Raw genomic sequence first — 22,045 nt, 5'->3', positions numbered from 1 at the left:
AAAGCTAAATTAAGGTATCCTCTTTTGGAGCAGTTGATTATGGTTGAATAGATAAATAGTTAAAATAGTTATTTTTAATACGTTGACGGACCGAACGTCTATAGACGTATAATTTCCATTGATTTAATGTGAAACAACGTCTATAGACGTCATTTTTAAAGTAACGAATTGTGACAAAAATGTCACATTACATCTACAGATGCATATTAAATGTGACACGATGTCCGTCGTCGTCGGCCACATGTTTACAAAAAATGTTAAGAAACTCAACTCAAAAAATTCAACAATTTCCCTAATCTACTTTGCAAAATACAAAATAGTGTCACAACACTTGCTTATACATTTGACGCACTGTCCGTCACCGTGTTAAATAAAAAGTAAATATTTTATGAAGCAGCTTTAAGACTATGATTCAAATAGAACATGAAATAATAGAAATCCAACAAAAATGGAACATGAACAAAAAGAGTATTTCAGATTAAAATTTTGTGAATATTATCCGATATTTTATTATATATTTTTAGTGAAAAAATTACGTGAATTAAAAATATTATAATTTTAAGTTACTTTTAGACAGTTGTATAAGTCAGTAAAATAATAAATGTTTTAGTTAAAATAAAAAAACACTAGTAACTTACATTACGCCAATCGAGTAAATTCTTTTCGGCTATTTCAGTTATAAAAGAATTATTTAATGTAACAAAATAGGGACATAGTTCACAAGTAAGAGTATGTAATAAAAATACTGTTCAATTAAACAAAAGGTTCATTCATAAGAACTTTATAATGTTAAACAATGTATAAGCGATCTGAATAAGGTTAAAATATCTAAAAATAAACTCAAATTCTGGTTTTGAAAGGTACAATGTAATATATTTACATTATTGTGAGTCTAAATGAATAGCTAGCGAGCTCAAATCACTATTTTTTTTAAATGATGACTGCATATAATCAATTGTATTTTTATCCACTTTAATCTACACAGAATTCTGCTTCTATGCAACTTTTTAAGGTCAATATTAAAATGAGGTACTCCAGAGCAACCCCCTGTCCTGTCCTCTATTTGTATCGAATTCTTCAGAATAGCTATTTTATAATTTTAATTTACATGTGGCTTTTGACATTGCCACCGTTACCAATCTTATTAGTTCGATAGGAATTCCGAAGTGCTGTATTGCTTCATATACCGCTATCATAATATGCTACTTCTTTCTCTCTTGTTTTCTTTCATTTCTTATACCCTTTCAGGTATCAGGCGATTTTGGTTTAGTTATGCTCACCCATATCTTCCATTCTTTTCTGTCTTGTGCCATTATTTTCATTTCTTCAAGTGTTTTTTGTTTAATTATTCCCGTATCTACTATTTGATGTCTAAGAAAGGTGTCGATATCAAATTCTATGCTTTTCAAGAATTTGCCTTAATATGAAATCTGGTCGACCATTGACTGGTCAGGTCTGAATCCTTTTTGATATCCGTCAAAAATTTGTACTAGGCAAGCAGTGGGCATAGCGATAGAATGTTCCATTCCTTAGGAATTTGCTCTTCTCCCATACTCTTACTATAATCTTATGAACTTGCTTGGCCAGGTGCTCATTCTTATTTGCGGTGTGCAAGTACAGTGGAACCTCGATAAGTCGGCCCCCGATAACCCGGAATTCCGGCTAACCCGGATCGATTTTCATCAGACAAACATTTCAACAATAAAAATGTATGTATTATGTTAAAACATTTTATCTGTAGCCGCTTCTGGAATGTCTTAAAAATATCGAGTTTCATTGATAAAATTTGGCTTGGACCATAATATAATATTTGAGAGATAATGGGCATTTGTGTAATTTGAACCATACGGTAAAAATGACTCATGGCACACGGCGGCAGCGGCGGCAGACCGACGATCATTATCCATTATCGGGCTATCGCAAACAACAGGCACCTTTTATTCCTTTATTTATGTTCAACTGTCTTTTAAAAAATTATTTTTAGAACAATGGTCTTTTAAACTTTAAACAATGAAAGAGCCACTATTCTTAAATAACATAACATCGTTCCGATGGCAGACGAAATTGACACAACCGAAACTGACTGAGTTTTTTTTACCTAGAAATGAACAATACTCTATCTACATATACTGTCTATTGTGTCTAACTATACTCTATACTCTATACAATATACAACTATAACAGGTAAGTTAGATGTGTACTGTGCATATATATTTCATGTTATTTTAATTATAACGGACTTTATCTATAAGTATACCGTATTTTATTAATTTTTACAATGCTCTCCGGCTAACCCGGATTTTCGATAACACGGATCGGCCGCGGTCCCGATTAATCCGAGTTATCGAGGTTCCACTGTACTTGGAGGGGATACGAGAAACGATCGTGCGCAAATAGCGGAGAAATATTGCAACTTTCTGTAATAATTCATTGTCAATAGAAATTGTCAAATTGACGTACATTTTATATCTACTGTCAATAAAGAAGAAAAATTATATGTTGCTCCACAATATTGATATGATATGCAATTATTATATAAAAGTAAATTTAATCAATTGTATTTTGCTTGCAGTAGTGCATTTTAATAATTAATTTTATTTACTACATACAATTGTTTACCTTTTAATAACATAACCTTAATATTACTTTTTCTTCTTATAATTTTTTTGGGCTATGGCCTTGACAATTGTCCAGTGATCAGGACCAATATGATTGGCCAATATAATTAAAAGTGCGAAAAAATTTGCCGAGCTATGAAACCAGGTGTCACTTTTCCGAACTTGCACGGTTCCAATACGTATTAGGAGTTCTACCGAGAATTCATTAGATCCCGATTTTCTCTTGTTTTTATTTATCGGATACCTTTTTTTTATTTTTTCGATAACTTTCTGTATATAACTTTAGAATAACCTGTAGGGTAGATAAAATGATTTTGTCCTAATTTTCATCAGGGTTTAGCTGCACTGGAGAGTCAACGGTATCGTGATTATTGCCTAGAAAATCCTTGAAATGTTCCGTCCATTTCTTAAGGATCTTTTCCTTACTAGCTACTTTGTTTCTGGTCTTGTCTCTAGGTAGGTTGGGTGTCCATTTGAATTCTTTTCTTGAGCCGTCTATCTTTCTGTTAAGCCTTCTCCTATCATTATGGTTTCTAGGAGTTTCCAACTCTTACCTCATTTTAGTCTCTTGTGTGTTGGCCCTCTCTTCTGAACTCCTTGTAAATTTTAGCTTTTTCTTTGTTTCATGACCTTTATTCCTCGCTTCCTTGCACTCAGCATGGAATCAAGCCCTCTTTCTTTGAGACTGTTTCTCTCCTAGTATCTAACTTGATACAGATTTTATAACTTCTTTACCTGCATCCCATTCACCAATTCTTGTGGGTTGGTTGGTTCTATCTAAGGTAGTTTTCAGTTCATTTATCTTTTGCTGGTATTTTCCAGGACTTGTTCATCTTTCAAGAGGTGAGTCTCCTCTCCTCTTTTTTGCACCTGATATTCTTGCATGTAGTTTTGATCCTACCAAATAATCGTCTTCGATGGACTTAGCACCTCTGTGGCAACGGATGCCCTGAAGGCTAGAGAAGTGTGTACTGCCTATAAGAACATGGCCAATTTTTTACTGTGTGAGTCCATCTGACGATATCCGTGCCATCTTATGTATCCTTTTCTAAAGAAAGTAATTGCTAAGCACCACCATCATACCAGTACAAATCTTCTTTTGCTTCGGGGCATGTATCATAAGCTAATCCAAATTCATAACACTGGTCTTTTTTTCGTCATCCGCTTTTTCCGTTAATGCATGTACTTTGATTATACTCTTTAAGAATTTCTTCTTTATTTTGTCTGTAGCTGATTGATTTAAAGTGAAGGACTATTTGCAGTGCTCTACCTTGGACTATAGAAGATGTGCCAAATTCACGTCTGTTATTTAGAGAGCTGTAGTATGCTCATTTGCTCATCTGTACAAATACATCATCAATTTATCCATATAAATTGCCACCAATCAGACCCGTTTCGTAGAGTAAAAACACACGAAACCTAATATTATACGTTATTGATCTATGACCCCGCTATCTATTCATTAAGACCGGATATATTAAAATGTCGTGTAGTATGTACAATATATCATTAAAAATTCCACTGTAGAAAGTACGTGGTAAAAAACGGCACGGTTTACGGGGTTTAAAAAATATACACAAGTCTATACAACATTTAGAAATTCAAATTGCCAATATCGTGAGAGATTTTTCAAAAAGAGAGTGACTTTACACTGGTACACTCAAGTGGTTTCGTGGTAAAGGTAAGAATAAAAGAGTGGGAGAATTTTTGTGGGAAAAATATTTGCGATAAAATTGCAGATGCATCACAATAGCTTTGTATAAATATCATAGTAATCCTTGAATATTTAAGGTTTACTATGTTATAATATTAAAATATACAGTAATTTTATATAAATTTATCTATAGAATGTGTAATTTTTTATTTAAAATTTTAATTTTTTTATTTCCTTATATAAACAAGTAAAAAATTCCAATCTCTATTTTTACTTCCAGGTGTACAAGTTATTCAATGAGGTACTAACAAAAAAAACTCTCAAACTTGATTACAAACTCTACTAGTCGTGGCAACACTTAAAATAGTGGAACGCAACACACTGCTGCTGGCCTTAACACTTAACTTATACTTTCCAGGATCTCTTCTTCTTGTTTCTCAAAATCCTTGGAGCCCTTCAGGACATCGGGTTGTCGGCCTCTTATCCATTTTTTCCATGCGCTTCTATTGGTGGACAGATTCTTCATATCTCTTACATTCATGTCTCTCCTTTCAACTATATTCTGGATCTGGCCCAGCCATAACTTCGTTGGCCTTCCCTTATTACAAAAATCAAGTAAAACCCTTTATAAAAGCTATATTTCCCTAAAAAGGGTTACATCACAGAACTAGTTTTCGCAAAGTTAACTAACCTGATAAGTTAACGCAAAGTTTTTGAAATGTTGACTAAGGTTTAAAAAAAAGGTTATACTCACAAGATGCTGACATGCTAACCACTAAAATATAAAACTATTCGGGTAATAACCCTTTAAACTTGATCAGTCATGAAAACATTGACTATAATTGTGAAATTGAACATGGATGCACATAATATCACATATTGAGCCCAAATTGAGTTGTTCACATGTTGAATGGTTGGTGGCAACTGGCAACTGATAATATGTGGCGGAAATCCTGAATGATGACATGACAGAATTGACAGTGCACCAGGAAGTTGAAATATTTACTTACTAGTTATGTAGCCACTGATGTAAAGCCCGTTAAAATTGAAAACAGTAACGAACATCACTCCAATGTGATAAATAATCAATAATCAAGTAAAATTAACCGTGATGTTATAGTTATGTGTTTAGAGTAGCTTTATTAAAATGCATTAAGGTGGTGTTTGTCCATGATGGAAGTAGGCAAACAACATTACACATAAAATCAATAACGTTAAAGTTATGTAAATTGAAAGAAAAAAGACCACAGTAGGGGTGATAGAAATGTACAAATATCTCAATTAATCCAGGGAGAATATATCATTAAAAACAAGCTCAGACTTAGGCGACTAATTCCTACCGACCCCGCAGGCTACCCGGAACCCTAAGGTTTTGAAACCAAACCCTCATAAGATGTAGCTAACGATAGGAGGAAGAGAGGATAGAATAGAAGGTGTAAAGGAGATAATTAATGAGAATGGAGCATAAACGGGCCTTGGAAAGAAACAATAAGACTTATTGATTTGGTTTTAGTATGATTGAGTGTTATAACATATCAAGTGATATGTTATGGTAATGGTAGATTACATAAATGGGGTGAAGTTGGTCATATATAGAATTAAGGAAGATGGATTGAATGTAGATGAAAATTTTGATAATAGGAAAGTATGTGGATGATAATGTCAGTAATTTACATGTATGTCACTGGATAGATGATAGTGGTTTTATGGATGAAAATGAAAAGAAAATCATTGTGGGTAATACCAAATCAATTATACGGGCATTAGTGGAAGCAAAATCTGAAGGAAGCAGTAACAGGGTGGAATGAAATATTGTAATTAATGTTAAGAAAAAAGTTGTCGGTGGAGTGGTTGGAAGTGCCGGTTGAACGAAACATGGCAGTTGACACAGTTCGGATTTTTTTGTTTTTCTTGATTATTTCTAGGTCCTCCTTTGTGAATCAGAGAGACATCTGTCTCCCAACATGTTTAAGATGTTGGGAGAAAGTAGAGGTGTTCTCTCTTTTGGTTCAAGAGAGCGAGAAGCAAGTGATCTACAGGTTCTTTTTATATGTATACGTAGCATCAGGGTCAGAACATTGTAGTTTGTAGACACCCCTACGATTCATGTAGTTGATACTATCTTTGGAGTTGTATAGAGATTGTCCTAGAGATGTATAGAGATTCTTTTAAAGTTATTGGATACCTTAAAAGAAATGTAAATGTTATCTACTGATCTTTTGATATTATTTGCAATATCACCAGATAGCCTATCTTGGTGGAAGGGCATTGAAGCAGAAGTAGGTTTGGTTGTCAAATCCTCAGGGAACGCAGCCTGTCTTAAGACCTTAAGCTTTTTTTATGAATGAGCTTGTTTATGATGAGTGGATCGTAACCGTTATTAGATGCTATTTGACGAAGTATATTTTTAATCCTTTCTTGTAGTTAGATTGTGATAAGGGGATGGTTTCAAGACGGTGTATGTAACTATGAAAGGCAGCAAATTTATGTGACTTGGAGTGATTAGATGATAGTGGTATGAAATGGTCGGTGTGTGTCGGTTTCCTATAGATACTGAAATCGAAGTGGTTATTTAATCTGGTGATAGTGAGGTTGAGAAAATTAGAATTTATTGATTGGAATGACTCTAATTTCATGGTGAACTTAATATTGGGGTGGATTTGATTGATTTTAGAAAGTAATAAATCAGATGTGTTCGAGTTACCTGAGATAATGACTAAACAATCATCAACGTATCGATACCAATGGAAAATTTCAGGATTTTTCATGATATGTACTGATTCTAAATGATCCATGAAGATGTCACCTAGGAGAGGAGATAGGCAACTACCCATGGCTAAACCATCAGGTTGTCTATAATATTCATTGTTGAATCCAAAGAAGTCTTGAGCTAGACAAAATTACAATAATTGAATAATTTAATTGATGGTATATACGGTAATAGAACTTGTTCTTAGAAGAGAGTGTACCAGATTAATTGTTGCTTGTTTTGGGACTGAGATGAAAAGATTGCTAACATCAAATGAAAGCATGGTAATGTTTGGGTGAAGCTGGATTTGTTGGAGATTGTTGAAAAGATGACTTGTGTTTTTGACTGAAAGACGAGTGGGGAAGTTCGTCATGCTGTTAGTAAGGTTAAGTGCATACATTTTGAAATAATGGAAACAGAAGTCTTTACGAAGCTAACAACTGGACGAATGGGGATTCCCTCTCCAGTATATCTTAGGTAAACCATAGAGTCTGGGTGTTACAGGATTGCTAGGTATTTTATAATAAGGTGCCAATTGTTCAGAAACAATTCTGTAAACGGTTTGAGGTTATCTTTGAGTTTATTGATGAATTTTTTGAAAGGATCTTCTGGAAGTGACACTAAATTATTATTAGAAAGAAAAGTAGTGACTTTGTCAATATAAAGAGTTTTGTCTAGAATAACCAGACAATTGCCTTTGTCTGCCTGCTAATTATTAGGTTATTAGATTTGACTTTATTTTTGATAGATTTAAGGGTTTTGAGATGGTTTTAACGTTTCTTGTCTGAAAATTGAGGAAAGCTGAAGTTCAAAAATGTGTTCTGAGAAAAGGTAGGTATATTAATAGAAGAAGCATTGTTGGAAGTGTTTGATGTTATAAAGAAAATTCGAACTGTAAACTTGTAAATAAATAGTCGTATATACAGTATTGTGTTGCGTCTGCTATTTGATAAATCACAAATATTCTCAATATACTTTAGCAATATATTGGGGGTGCCAAAAAGTTTATAGAAAAAGGAAAATAGTAGTTTGTTGCTGTATGTCTACTCACCGACGGCACACGCACACATGATGACCACGGGGATGATGCTGCGCTCATACTCACATGAGAGGAATCCGAGATCGACGTGTCTTGCGTTCGGTAGATACCTATAGGAATTTCGCAGGTCGTGGAACAGAGTTTTTGGTAGAGGCGGCCGTATGTGCGGATCCACATGTCGTCTTTTGATATCCTCATCTGAAAAAAAAAAGAGAATATAGTAACAGGCATAAAATATCTTCAGGAAATTACTCAGTTCCCTCCTACATATCAATATTGGATGTTTGGACATCTATATAAAAGTTTTGTAGCCAAGATTTAACATTAGCTCTTAAAGTACGCCTAACAAAATGTTACGTATACAGTGGAATCATGAACGTTAAATGTAGAGACAATGAGACGACTTAACGCCTTTAAAATGTGGACCTATAAAAGAATTATGAGTAAAGACTGGATTATATGCAAAATGCATATGCATATATATGCTGCATATTTCTCATGTTTTTCATAAATGCATATGCCTTGCATATTTGGAGATTTAAGAGCATATAAATGCATATTTTGATGGGAATTTACTCTACCCCATTTAAAAATAAGGTATATATTAGTAACATCAACATCCATTAAAATAAAATGTGAAAGTAAATATTTTGCTGTTAAGCTCCTTTGTTGTTGTACCCATAAACATAATGGGCGTTATTTATAGCTGCAGGTATCATTATCCGGATATTTAAGATTTATAGACTTCTCAGAATTTACAAATTACCTAAGTAAATACCGATTATATTTTGAATAACATTACAAATATTACCTGTACTTTCTGCTGGTGTCGGCCAACTATGAATTATTCTGGGAAAACCAACCAAAACGAAATTTTAAGGCAGCGTTGCCAATTTAGCTTATTTTATGCTAGATTTGGCATATTTTTGTGTTGTTTAGCTTATTTATTTCTTGTTTAGCATATAGCATATTTTCTAGCATATTAAATAATATAAAAATTATTTAGTAAAAATCGAAAATCTTCTAATTCAGAACAAATTTTTATGTTGGCCTTACAATTACTAAAACAACTTAGGAACTCTCTCACAGGAACTTGAAACTGATATCAGTGAGTCAAATCTGATTCCTAACAAAAAATGTTTAATCATTCACACATACACACCTACATCAGCAAATCCCTTCGCCTTCAATAATGTTTATATTAGTACTTATGTCTGTGGACCATGAGATTACTATTAACTACAGGATCATGTTTCAGCATTTTTTAAAACAAATAATTTATCTGTACTGGGTTATGCTTGCTATAGGGATTTTTTATTAGTTGATAATGGAATACCTACTGTTGAACTGATCATTCCATCATTCTTGTGAGGTTTGGCAAATACTATATTGGTCGAGTTGGCAACACTGTTTTAAGGGTAGGATAGATTATTTTATTTTATGAATGGTTAGTCTTAAATCAATCGCCGATTATTCAACTTTTGTGATTGCAAGTTATTGACTATACTGTGTAAAAAAATCATTTTATTATTATTGTGAAAATGCCTAAAGTAGCAAGGGAAAAATCAAGTCTTCTCAGAAGTTGGATTGGAAGTAACAATCATCTAAAAGTTATCGACAGTGAAAGTATGTTTTGCACCATTTGTGATAAAAAGGTAAGTTCTCCACTTCAATAGATTTTTAAACTTATCAAACTTCTTTGCACATCTATGTGTCTGTCTATTCTAAAATGACAAACCGTCCCATTTCTTCAAAAACTGTTTTTTAAAGTTCGCAACGGTTTGGCTTATACAGAGCGAGGTGTTGAGAGTGGCCCACCCTGTATACTACGGTACACTGACTGTACTTTATTGTTTGACGATTTCAATTTCACTTTGAGAAATAAAAAAAAATTGGGGGAGGTTTAAAAAGTTTGATCATTTTAATGTAGGTATCTATTTACGAAAACATCTAAAACATCATTATCATTATATTCCAGATTCCATGTCAAAAGAAATTCCAAGTAGTTCAACACATAAAAACTTCACTTCACCAAACTAAGCTATCAAAAAATGATAATAAACCTCGCCAGCAGATTCTACAGAACAGTTTGCAGATTCAGAATACGTCAGTTGGGCAAGAAACCTTTGCAAAGGATTTATGCCATTTTTTTTTGAACTGCAATATCCCTCTGCACAAGTTAGAACATAAATCGTGTCAAAACTTTTTAAAAACTTATTGCAAGATTAAAGATAAACCAGCTCAAATACCAAGTTCTTCAACTCTTCGGAAAAAATATGTCAGTGCATGTTACAAAGATGTGATGACGAGTATTAAAAATCAGTTAAAAGCCGATTATCTTTGGATTTCCGTCGACGAAACAACGGATACAAAGGGTCGACAAATTGCGAATCTAATTGTTGGAGTTCTTAACGACTCTGGCGATTTTAAAAACTCATACTTAATTAGTGTAAAATGTTTGGAAAAAACAAACTATGCTACAATAGCTAGATTTGTTAACGAATCCCTAACAAATTTTTTTTTACCTGATCAAGTACCATTTGAAAAAATATTATTAATGCTTAGTGATGCCGCCTCATATATGATGAAAGCTGCATCCAATCTTAAAATCTTTTTCCCTAATTTAATTCACTGTACATGTTTGGCGCACGGCCTAAACAGAGTTGCAGAGAAAGTTAGAATTGAATTTCCCAATGTAAACACCTTAATAAATAATGTAAAAAAAGTATTTCTGAAAGCACCACTACGTGTACAGGTATATAGGGAGATGCTTCCCGATATTCCTTTACCACCAGAACCAGTATTAACCAGATGGGGAACTTGGCTTAAAAGTGCTATATTTTTATCTGAACACTACGACGACATCAAAAGCGTTATTTCAAGTTTTGATCCGACTTGTACCGCTATTGATAACTGTCAAAATATTTTTAAAGAAAAGTCTATTAAAAATCAATTGTTGTATATAAAATCGAATTTCGATATCATTGAAAGTTCAATTACAAAATTAGAGGCTCAAAATTTATGTCTTCACAATAGTATGTCTATTGTTGATTCGGTTAAACAGAAAATAACAAATCTGAATGGGGAAATTGGAGTAAAAATTAAAGATAAACTTGATGACGTTTTAAACAAAAATGAGGGTTTCACTTTATTGCGTTCAATAAATAATATAATCAATTTTGGAAACTTCGATGAAAATATTAATATGGATCCGTCTCTAATAGCAAAGTTTAAATATGCCCCAATTACATCTTGTGACGTTGAGAGATCTTTTTCTGCCTATAAACAAATATTAACAGATAGAAGACATAATATTAGTTTAGAAAATATGAATCAATATATGATTATTTATTGTAACAATAAAAATATGTAAATTTGTTTTATTGTACTCTTTTTATAATATTAGTTTAGAAAATATGAATCAATATTGTAACAATAAAAATATGTACATTTATTTTATTGTACTCTTATTTATCTTGTGGTCAAAATAAAATATTTTGCCGTTTTATTTGTCACAAAACCTGAAGTTAAAAAAATATATTAAGAAATAATAATACAATTTGGTTTAAATTCAAACCTATTTATTTATTTTTATTATTTTTTATTTATTTATGTATTTAACGTAAACCATAAAATTATTCATATAAAAATAAGTGCATATATAAATGCATATTTGCATGTTAATTGTGCATATTCAGCTTGTTTTAAAATGCATATTGCATGCATATTTTAGACATTTTTTAGTGCATATTTTCCAGTCTCTAATTATGAGGGTTTCCTGGGTAAATAGAGTTACGAACAACGAAGTACTGAGAAGAATAGGCAAAGAGAAGAAAGTTGAACTTACAATTAAAGAGAGAAAACTACAGTATCTCGGACATGTGATGCGGGGCGAGAAGTATGGCATCCTGCGACTCATAATGCAAGGAAAGAAAGATGGCAGAAGAAGCATCGGAAGAAGACGGATTTCATGGCTAAAGCACCTGAGAGAATGGTTTGGATGCAGCTCAAAACAACTATTTAGAGCTACTGCCTCAAAAATTAAAATAGCTATATTGATTGACAACCTCCGTAGTGGAGATGGCACCTGAATAAGAAGATAAGAGTTTTCTGAACATCTAAATATTTCGATTGGCAATATTTAAACCAAACAATAAAGAATTTGTATGATACAAATACCGTATAACAGGGGTGGCCAAATTGCGGCTCGCTAGGCCCAAGGGCTTATGAAAATTTATTTGTGGCTTTCCATAAATGTACCCGATTATTTTATTCCTTTTATTTTTGTGTCATTATATTAAAAAAAAATTTAAAAAAAATTTTTAAGAAACTCTTTTCTTTAGTTACGAGTGACTAAAATAAAACATATTATAAAAAATCAACTAAAGAGCAAAGAATACAAAAATTTTAAAAAATCTAACACATTTGTCAAAGAAAAGCGTGGCGCGTCTTGATCGAATAAACGGTTTTTGCACCACGCTTTTCTTTAACGAATGTGTTAGATTTTTTCAATTTTTTGTATTCTTTGCTTTTTAGTTGATTTTTTTATATGTTTTATTTTAGTCACTCGTAACTAAAGAAAAGTGTTTCTTAAAAATATTTTTTTCATATTTTTTTATTTTTTACTTTTTAGTCTTAGACTTTTCAAACATTAAAATATATCATCATGTTTATTAAAATATGTATAAAACATATGATGTACAAACATGAAAAGTAGTCGGAATCGGTAAAAAATTTGAAATTTTATTGTTTATTTATAAAGCATAACGTAAACAATGAATGTAAAAAGTAAAGTTATGTATAGTTCATATAATTAGCTACAATCTGTAAAAGTTTCAAGTTTCTTCATTGTAAAAAACAAGAGAATTTAAGCATTTTCCGTTAAAAACGTTTTTTTATTTCAACAATTAATAAACAAAAAAATTTTTTTATTGACTATTCGTGTATTGTTCCCGCGAATGCATATGTCTGCAAATTTTTAGTCATTTGCATTGAAGAAAAGGCAGTCAAGTTAACGTCCAAAGATTTGACCCAAAGGATTGAACAAAAGAAAAGCGTTTAATTAATTAATACGACAAAACGAATTCTAATGTTTTAGTTGTAGCACAAAACGTCTCTCGGTGGTTTTTCTAGGACTACGATAAAAACACGAATTTTTTTTAATTTGAGTTTTGGTTGAAGTTTTGTTTTGTATCGTATTGAATTTGACACGAATAAACGCCGATTTATATATAAACAAATATATGAGCGTCCAAAATTTGAAACTTTATTGTTTATTTATGAAGCATAACGTAAACAACGTAAAAAGTAAAATTATGTATAGTTCATATCATTAGCTACAATCAGTAAAAGTTTAAAGTTTTTACATTGTAAAAAACAAGAGAATTTAAGCATTTTCCATTAAAATCGTGTTTTTTATTTAAACAATTAATAAACATAAAAAATTTTTTTATTGACTTTTCGTGTATTGTTCCCGCGAATGCATATGTCTGCAAATTTTCATTCATTTGCCTTGAAGAAAAGTCAGTCAAATTAACGTCTAAAGATTTTATGCAAACTATTGAAGTAAAGAAAAGCGTTTAAAAAATGTTTATCTTTCTGTATGTGTTTCAAAATGTCTTTAAAATTACTTACAACAAACATAGTGTAACGTTGTAACAAATTACATTTCCGTCCAAGTTAAAAGTGATATCACACATCGAGAACTGCGCGAACTACCATAAAGAGTGGCGGTACATAAAATCAAATTCGACCAACTCAAAGGAAACGCCTTCTTTAAAATAAAGGGCAGTTACAGAAAAAAACCAGCAGATCCCGCAAAAAATAGAGGAAACCTTCAAAATACTGCCTGGTGTCTACAGAGGCACCAACAAATGGCTCCATAATGAAATATATAATGAAAGCAGGAAAGGAATTAAGGCAGAAAAGGCACCCGAACTTGACAGAATTGCACCGGAAATAACAAAGATCATTATTAAGGAAAAGGCTGAAACATAAGGGAAAACATGGAAAACGATATGGACTTCGCTAGAATACAGAAATTCATCGTGGATAAACCGGGTGCTTTGTAGTCAATAAACGTGCTAAATAGCTACACTAGGAAAGCTATTTGAAATCCTCATAAAGTCAACGCTCTAAAAAGAAATAAAGGAAAACGGAGGCCTGTTGGGTCGCCAATAAAGGTTCAGAAAAGGCAGATTTGTCATAGACGCCATAAACAGGATAGTAAGAGATAAATAAGCATGCAGAGGTAGGTGGACAGTTTCAGTCTTCCTAGACATCAAAAACGGATTTAATAACTCAAGCAGGGGGAAAATCATCATTTTATTAGAAGAAATTGAAATATTCGTGTTCCGTGGTGTGGTGGTTGCGTATGTGATCTTATTGTCCACGGAAACGATTAAATGAAATTAAAATAAATGTAAAAACAACAAACTGTCTGTCAATAATATATTTATTTATTTTTGGTAAAAAAAGGCGTGCTTTGTTTATATCCCCCAAGGGTTTGTTATTATTTTGCCCAGCGATGGTTTATGACCGACCGACGCCTGCTGGGTTGTGTGAACCGGCTGGAGGCTGTGTATCGACTCACTACACCACAAACACTAATCTGTCATCATGTGGTTCTACTATATGGCCAGACAGGCGATAATTTAAATCTGACGTTTCAAAATCTGAAAATATTTCTGTGGTTTTTAAGAAGTTCACATAAAGAGGGTGGCTAATCTGGTACCGTAATCTATTATGGAATTGTGTTTCCCATGAAAAAGCCATTAATTTTATACATTCTGGTTTTGTGTATTAGGAGCGAAACACATGTGAATTTTAAATGACACATATTATTTCGTTTAGAAAGGAAAGTTAATATTTAAAATTAGCAATTAAAAAATAGTAAAATAGCAATTGAAGCGTGTCGCCACATCCGTATACCTTCAGAACTGGGGTAGATGGTGGTATCCTTCCTGGACATCAAGAATGCATTTAACAATACGATCTGGTGGAAGTCATCAGATTTTTAGGAGCAATTGAATTTTATACCTGCAGAACTTGGTGAGGGATTATTTCTCAGATAAGAGGACTAATGTAACAAAAGACAATACAATGAATATGTCTGCGGGAGGGCCACAGGGCATGGTACTAGGACTAATGCTCTGGAATGGACTCTATAACAACATACTGCAGACCAACCTAGGAGAGGGAATACAGGCAATTTCTTACGCAGACAACCAGGTACATACTAGTATATAGCACTTTGAGAAAGGGCTTAAAATGGATAGTATGAATAGGGAAAATACAGTCCTTAAAATACTTAGGATATGGCTAGAAGGGAGAGAACTAACACCAGCTATACAGAAGACGGAGATGATTTAATTGCGGCTCGACAAAGATTTGTTCGTTCCTGGTTTGGCTTGTGGTTACCCATTTTTTAATTCCCATCTTCTTAAGGTCCTCAATTATCTGGTTCTTCCATTTGGTTTTGGTTCTTCCTCGTGATCTGCCTGCTATTGGTCTCCATTTGGTGATTTCCTTGATAACTGCTTTTTGATAAGTATACATTCTGCATGTTCCATACATCTGAATCTCTGCGCCTTGATAAATCTGATGATGTCGGTTCCGTTCAAAAGTTCTCTTCTTCGTATTTTATCAGATTTCTAAATTAATTATTACGTAAATTTATCTGGTTTCTGCTATGAGTGGGTCTGCTATCCTACGAATTATTTTTCTCTCTACGATCCTCAATATTTCTTCACATTTCTGTGTCAGACACATTACTTAACACCATATATGTGATTATTTGGACTAATTACTACTCTGCAAATTAAAAAATTCTGTGTCCCGAATAAAGTACGTGCCTCCTACCGGCGGGATACGGGCAACAATACATTGGCTTATAGGGCAGTCCTTACAGTAGGGATCCTGGCCCATACAGAAAAATGCAGGCTGGTGTGGGGTAATACTGCACTTTGGTTGCATTGGTGGTGTATTGGCTAAACGTGCAGGGCAGGGTATGGTACTGATAGAAAAGGCACTCAGGCATCAAATATCCAAACAAAATCTTTTCAGGCCATAATAATAAAAAGACCTTCTCCAATGATATTAAACTTATACTGAAATGATGGCATCTCCTGAGGTAAAATGTGCCAGAAGTAAAATGAGCCTCAGTTCGGATTTCCGGGTGAGGACTATCTCAGGGGGAACACCATTGCAGGTTAGAAAAATCAGGATAGGGTCGTGGAATCTTGGTAGTCTTACAGGTAAGAGTCTGGAGTTATTGGATGCGCTCAATCGAAGGAGAGTTCAAATTCTCAAATTCTTGCATTCAAGAAACTAGGTGGAAAGGACAAAGGGCAAAAGAACTAGGTGAAGATACAAATTGTGATATGCAGGGAGTAGTAACACTAGAAATGGAGTTGGTATAATTGCTGATAGTGAAATGAAAGATAACGTAGTGGAAGTTGTAAGAACGAGTGATAGAATGATGTCAGTGAAATTTGTAATTGATAAAGAGGTATTGAATGTTGTGTATGTGTATGCTCCTCAGACAGGTCTGGGTGAGAATGAAAGAAGAGCTTTCTATGACCAATTAGGAGACGTCCTGAGTGATATTCCGTCAGAGGAGAAAGTTGTAATAGGAGGTGATTTCAATGCACATGTGGGCCAAGCCAAGGCAGGATACGAAGCAATACATGGGGGATTAGGCTTTGGAACTACAAATGAAGCTGGAGATGATATGCTTGAATTAGCAACAGCTCTAGATATGGCGATTGTTAACACATTCTTTAAAAAGAGAGAAACTCAACTTGTTACGTACAAAAGTGGACAACATCAATCCCAAATAGACTATTTCATGATAAGGAAAGAAGACATACGTGAATGCAAGGACTGCAAGGTAATAGTTAGTGAGACACTAAGCCAACAACATAAGCTGCTTGTTCTGGACATCGAAGTAAAACGTGAAACTAAACCAAAATATCGAAGAGGACCACAAACAATCAAGTGGTGGATGCTAAAAGATGAGAAAGAAGGTCTATTCAGGGAAAGAATAGTAGAGAAAATATGTTGGAACGTGAAAAGAAGCCCTACTACAATTTCGAGAAAAATGGCCAGTAGTATTAGAGAGACTGCTATTGAAATACTGGGGAAAACGTCAGGACAAAAATTTGAGGATAAAGAGACTTGGTGGTGGTCAAACGAATACAAGGAAAAATAAAAGAGAAGGGAAAATTATATAAAAAGTAGCAAGAAACCAGATCCAACACAGATCTTCAAAACTATATGGTCGCGAAAAAGGAAGCGAAAGTAGCAGTAGCAAAACCTAAAGCAGAAGCGTATTCAAACCTATATGATCAACTTGATACCAGGGAAGGCGAAACGAGGATGTATCAAATAGCCAGAGAGCAAAGAAAGCAAAAGATTTTAATCAGATTAGATGTATCCGAGATGAAAATAATAAAATACTACATAGTTCACGAAAAGGGTGTCAAAAAGAGATAGAGAAAGTACTTTGACAGCTTATTAAATGAAGAATTTGACAGACAGCCTGTGGAGCCAACGGAGAAAGTAGCAGCAATGGTCACCAAAATAACAAACGAGGAAGTGGCTCAAGCGCTTCAAAAAATAAAGAAAGGAAAAGCGGTAGGATTAGATGATATTCCTGGGGAAGTATAGAAAGCATTGGAAGAGACAGAAACAAGGTGGCTAGCAGGTTTATTTAATAGAATTATGGAAGTTGGACAAATGCCAGAAGAATGAAAAAGCAGGATACTAGTACCTGTATACAAAAACAAGGGAGATATACAGCAGTGTACAAACTACAGGGCTATAAAACTGCTTAGCCACACCATGAAAATATGGAAGAGAGTAATTGATAGACGGATACGTGAAGAGACCGACATATCAACAGGGCAGATCAACAACAGACACAATTTTCATTATAAGGCAGTTGATGGAAAAGTACAGGAGTAAAGAAACAAACGCTCATATGGTATTCATTGATCTTGAGAAAGCATATGATAGAGTTCCTCGAGAGATTCTGTGGTGGGCACTCAATAAGAAAGGAGTCCCTGGTGCATATGTAAAGATTGTGAGGGATATGTATGAGGGAGTAACGACTAGCGTTAGGACAGGTGTGGGAGAGACTGATAAATTTCTTGTGAAAGTAGGATTGCACCAAGGCTCGGTGCTTATTCCGTATTTATTCTTATTAGTTTTTGGACCAGATAACAGCGAAACTACAGGGTAACATTCTATGGTGCTTAATGTATGCTGATGATGTCGTGTTAGTAGGAAATAGTGAAAGAGACTTAGAACAAAAACTGGGACAGTGGACACGAGCTCTGGAGGAAAAAGGTTTAAAGCTTAGTAGGACAAAGACAGAGTATTTGGAATGTTCATTTAAAGATGGAGTTACTACAAATAAAATGGTATCTTTGGATGGTAAACTAATTGTAAAAAGCAATAGTATTAAGTACCTGGGATCGGTATTACAGAGTAATGGAGAAATAGATGGAGATGCAAGCAGTAGTATTAGGATTGGATGGATGAAGTGGAAGGAAGCGAGTGGTGTCTTGTGTGACAGAAAAGTTCCAATGAAGCTGAAAGGAAAATTCTATAAAACAGCCATAAGACCGGCTATGATGTACAGAACTCAATGTTAAGCAGTGAAAAAGAAAGAGGAACAACTAATGCATGTAGCGGAGATGAGAATTCTTAGATGGATGAGTGGAGTGACAAGAAAGGATAAAATTAAAAATGAGTATATTAGGGGAAGTCTGGGTATGGCACCAATTAATGCCAAAATGAGAGAGCATAGGTTGAGATGGTTTGGTCATGTTCAACGTCGAGACGTTAATCATCCAATACGAAGAAAAGCTGACGTGCAGATTCCTGGAAAGAGTAGGAGAGGAAGATCAAAGAAGACGTGGGGGAGACGATTAGGCAGGACATGTCGGTAAAGGGGATTAATATTGATATGACCCAGGATAGAATTGTGTGGAGAAATGCAATTAGGGAAGCCGACCCCGCATATGCATAAGGCAAAGAGAATGATGACTACTCTGCAAATTAAAGACCTGTATTTGAGACATTCTTACTTTCTATTTTCTTTAATAGATGTCGCTGTTTGCGTCCTCAATGGGGATTTCAATTTATCTCTGAATTTTTCCTTAAGAGCACACAGTAGCGATCAACAGGTAGCAACAAACGCGGTCCAAGATTGCGAAAGTTCTGCGAACTTTCAAAAGTGAGGCAACAGTGCGTCGGTAATTCGACACTGACAGTGAGGTTTATACTATCAAAAACAATAATTTTTATACACATAGGCGCAAAATGTTGCCAATTCAGTGACGTTCGATTTCTTGCTATAAAAAAATCGATTTTTAGTAGTTCCAATGTGACACAAAATCTAGGCACAGGATAAAAAAGTTTATTTGAAGAAAGTGTATTTTTTTGTCTTTCTTAATGGCGGTAAAGGCTCCTTTTTTCAATATTTTATTTAGTTATAGAGTAATTTCCACATACTAACATATTTCTGAAATTGAGCTCTGTACCGCCATTCTTTATTATATTACGAATATGTGTGCCAAATACCTCGACAAAATATTCAAAATTAGAGCCGCAATCTTGGAACGCGTTTGCTCTTAAATAGGCAATTTGGTTTTGTGTTGATTCATTCTATCAAATGCTTTCTTGAAATCTATGAAAATGATGTGCCAGTCTTCTCAATTGGCTGTATGATTGTGTGTATTGCGTCTATTGTTGACCTTCCCTCTCTAAATTCCTGCTGATAGTCTAGTTTACCTAAATATATAACTAAAATAGACATGTTTGGTATCTAACTTACCGATGTCAGAAATCCCGAACCTGGAGCTTGGTCCACTCCAAGAAGAAGACGTACAAAGGTTATGACGTAGTCCTTAACGAAGGCCTGATACAGTAGAGTATCAAGCATGCTTGCACTGAAGACACTGCCGGCGGCGAAGGGAAGTCGGAACATGTATGATATGTGAGAACCTCGCTCTTTTTCTCTCTGAATAAAATAAAAATACCATGGTCAATTTAGAGATACTTAAAAAGATATATTAAAGTTAGAATATTTATAACGCAATAGGTATATCAGATATGTAATTAGCCAAACAAGTGATTTATTTATTAAATCAGCTGCAAGTTACGAAAATATTCCCTTAATTTTTGAAGTAGCCGGTGTTGATCATATGGTATCAACTAAAATTGTGGTTGATTCCTATTATTAAAAATAGTAAATTTAACAATTTTATAATTCCACCGTTATACAAGTTCTCATTGTACAAAGTTTGTAGAGGGGAGCACCAGCAGAACAAATTAAAAAAAAACAAAATTATAATTACAAATGCGTACAAAAATTTGATCAGCATAAAAAAAAGCAAAATAATACTCACTCTGGCATTACAAAAATTAGGTAAAAGCCTACGCACACGTTAGAATTAATATACTATTTAATCTTTATGAATAGGATTGTATAAGCAGGTCAAATTCTAAATTAAAATAATAATAAACAGATCTAGTCCAGGGTAATAAGGGTTTTTCCATGACACTTGAACAGCCAGGGTACTGAAGCATTTTTTCGACAGGTAATACTTATAGGAGCAAATTGTAACTATTTCCTGCGTAGGATCTGGCGGCCATTTTATTTATACACAATTAAGTGTCAAAAATGGCATTTTTCACTTTTTTTTCAAATCAATGGAAAACAGGGAAACTTATGGTTTTTTTAGTACAAATATCTTCGAGATTATGGAAAAAGCTTTAATATGACGTATTACAAAGTTTAATATACTCATTTATTGTTAATATAATTGTGAAAAAAGGTCGGAATTGCAAAAAAAAATCTTTTCGCAATAACTGTTGTAAAAATTAGTGTACAGCTTTGAAATGTTTGTCAGATAAGGGTTCTTTAGTGCTTAATATGTGATAAAAATTTCAAAGCGATCCATTCAATTGTTTAAATTTTATTCAAATTGTTTATCCCAGAGAGCATTTTTTTTTGCAATAACATAAGTCAAAAGAAAATTACGTTAGAACCATTCCACAGGTGCCAAATGAAAGGTCATGAGCTATATTTTCAACTTGGTTTAAAAAAAGTGAATAAAAAAATGCATTTATTAGTAATAAATAATTATGCAAAAGTATCGTAAATCTTTCCTTATAAACTTTTTATTTTGTTATAAAAGAAATTATACATATTTATTACAATTTTTTATCAATTATGATATAGATAACATTACTTGGTAGTTGTGCACTTAAAACAGGGTAAAAAAGTTAATTTTTTTGGAAAAAGTTATTCAAAAAGATTATAAAGAAAAATTTACGATATTTTGCATAATTATTTATTACTAATAGATGCATTTTTTATTGGTTTTTTAAACCATGTTTAAAATGTAGCTCATGCTCTTTCATTTGACACCTGTGGAATGGTTCTTAGGTCATTTTTTCTGACTTATGTTATTGCAAAAAAAATGCTCTCTGGGAAAAACAATTTGAATAAAATTTAAACAATTGAATGAATCGATTTGAAATTTTTATCACATATTAAGCATCAAAGAATCTTTATTTGACAAAAATTTCAAAGCGGTACACCAATTTTTACAACAGTTATTGAGAAAATATTTTTTTTTGCAATTCCGACTTTTTTGCAATTATATTAACAATAAATGAGTATATCAAACTTTGTAATACGTCATTTTAAAGCTTTTTCGATAATCTCGAAGATACTTGTACTAAAAAAATCATAAGTTTCACTGTTTTCCGTTGATTTGAAAAAAAAAGGAGAAAATGCCATTTTTGACAGTTAATTGTTTATAAATAAAAATGGTCGTCAGATCCTACGCAGGAAATAGTTACAGTTTGTTCCTATAGGTATTACCTGTCGAAAAAACGCTCCAGTACCCTGGCTGCTGAAGTGTCACGAACAAGGTAGGTATATTTTTGTCTTATTACCCTGGCCTAAT

General features: G+C 33.5%; 1 protein-coding gene across 1 annotated transcript in view; it reads right to left on the bottom strand.

The window, feature by feature from the left end:
* Positions 1-22,045, bottom strand: part of LOC114330269 (potassium channel subfamily T member 2) — a 630,795-nt gene that overhangs the window by 42,219 nt on the left and 566,531 nt on the right. The window contains exons 15-16 of the mRNA XM_050662017.1: positions 19,903-20,088; positions 8,073-8,258 (exon numbers count right to left, since the gene is read on the bottom strand). Coding sequence (XP_050517974.1) covers positions 8,073-8,258; positions 19,903-20,088 — 372 coding nt within the window. The remainder of the gene's footprint in view (positions 1-8,072; positions 8,259-19,902; positions 20,089-22,045) is intronic.

Source organism: Diabrotica virgifera, chromosome 9 (genome assembly GCF_917563875.1).
Source record: "Diabrotica virgifera virgifera chromosome 9, PGI_DIABVI_V3a".
NCBI classification, from domain to species: Eukaryota; Metazoa; Arthropoda; class Insecta; order Coleoptera; family Chrysomelidae; genus Diabrotica; species Diabrotica virgifera.
Note: the sequence above shows the minus strand (reverse complement) of the source record. Positions and strands in the feature narration are given on the sequence as shown.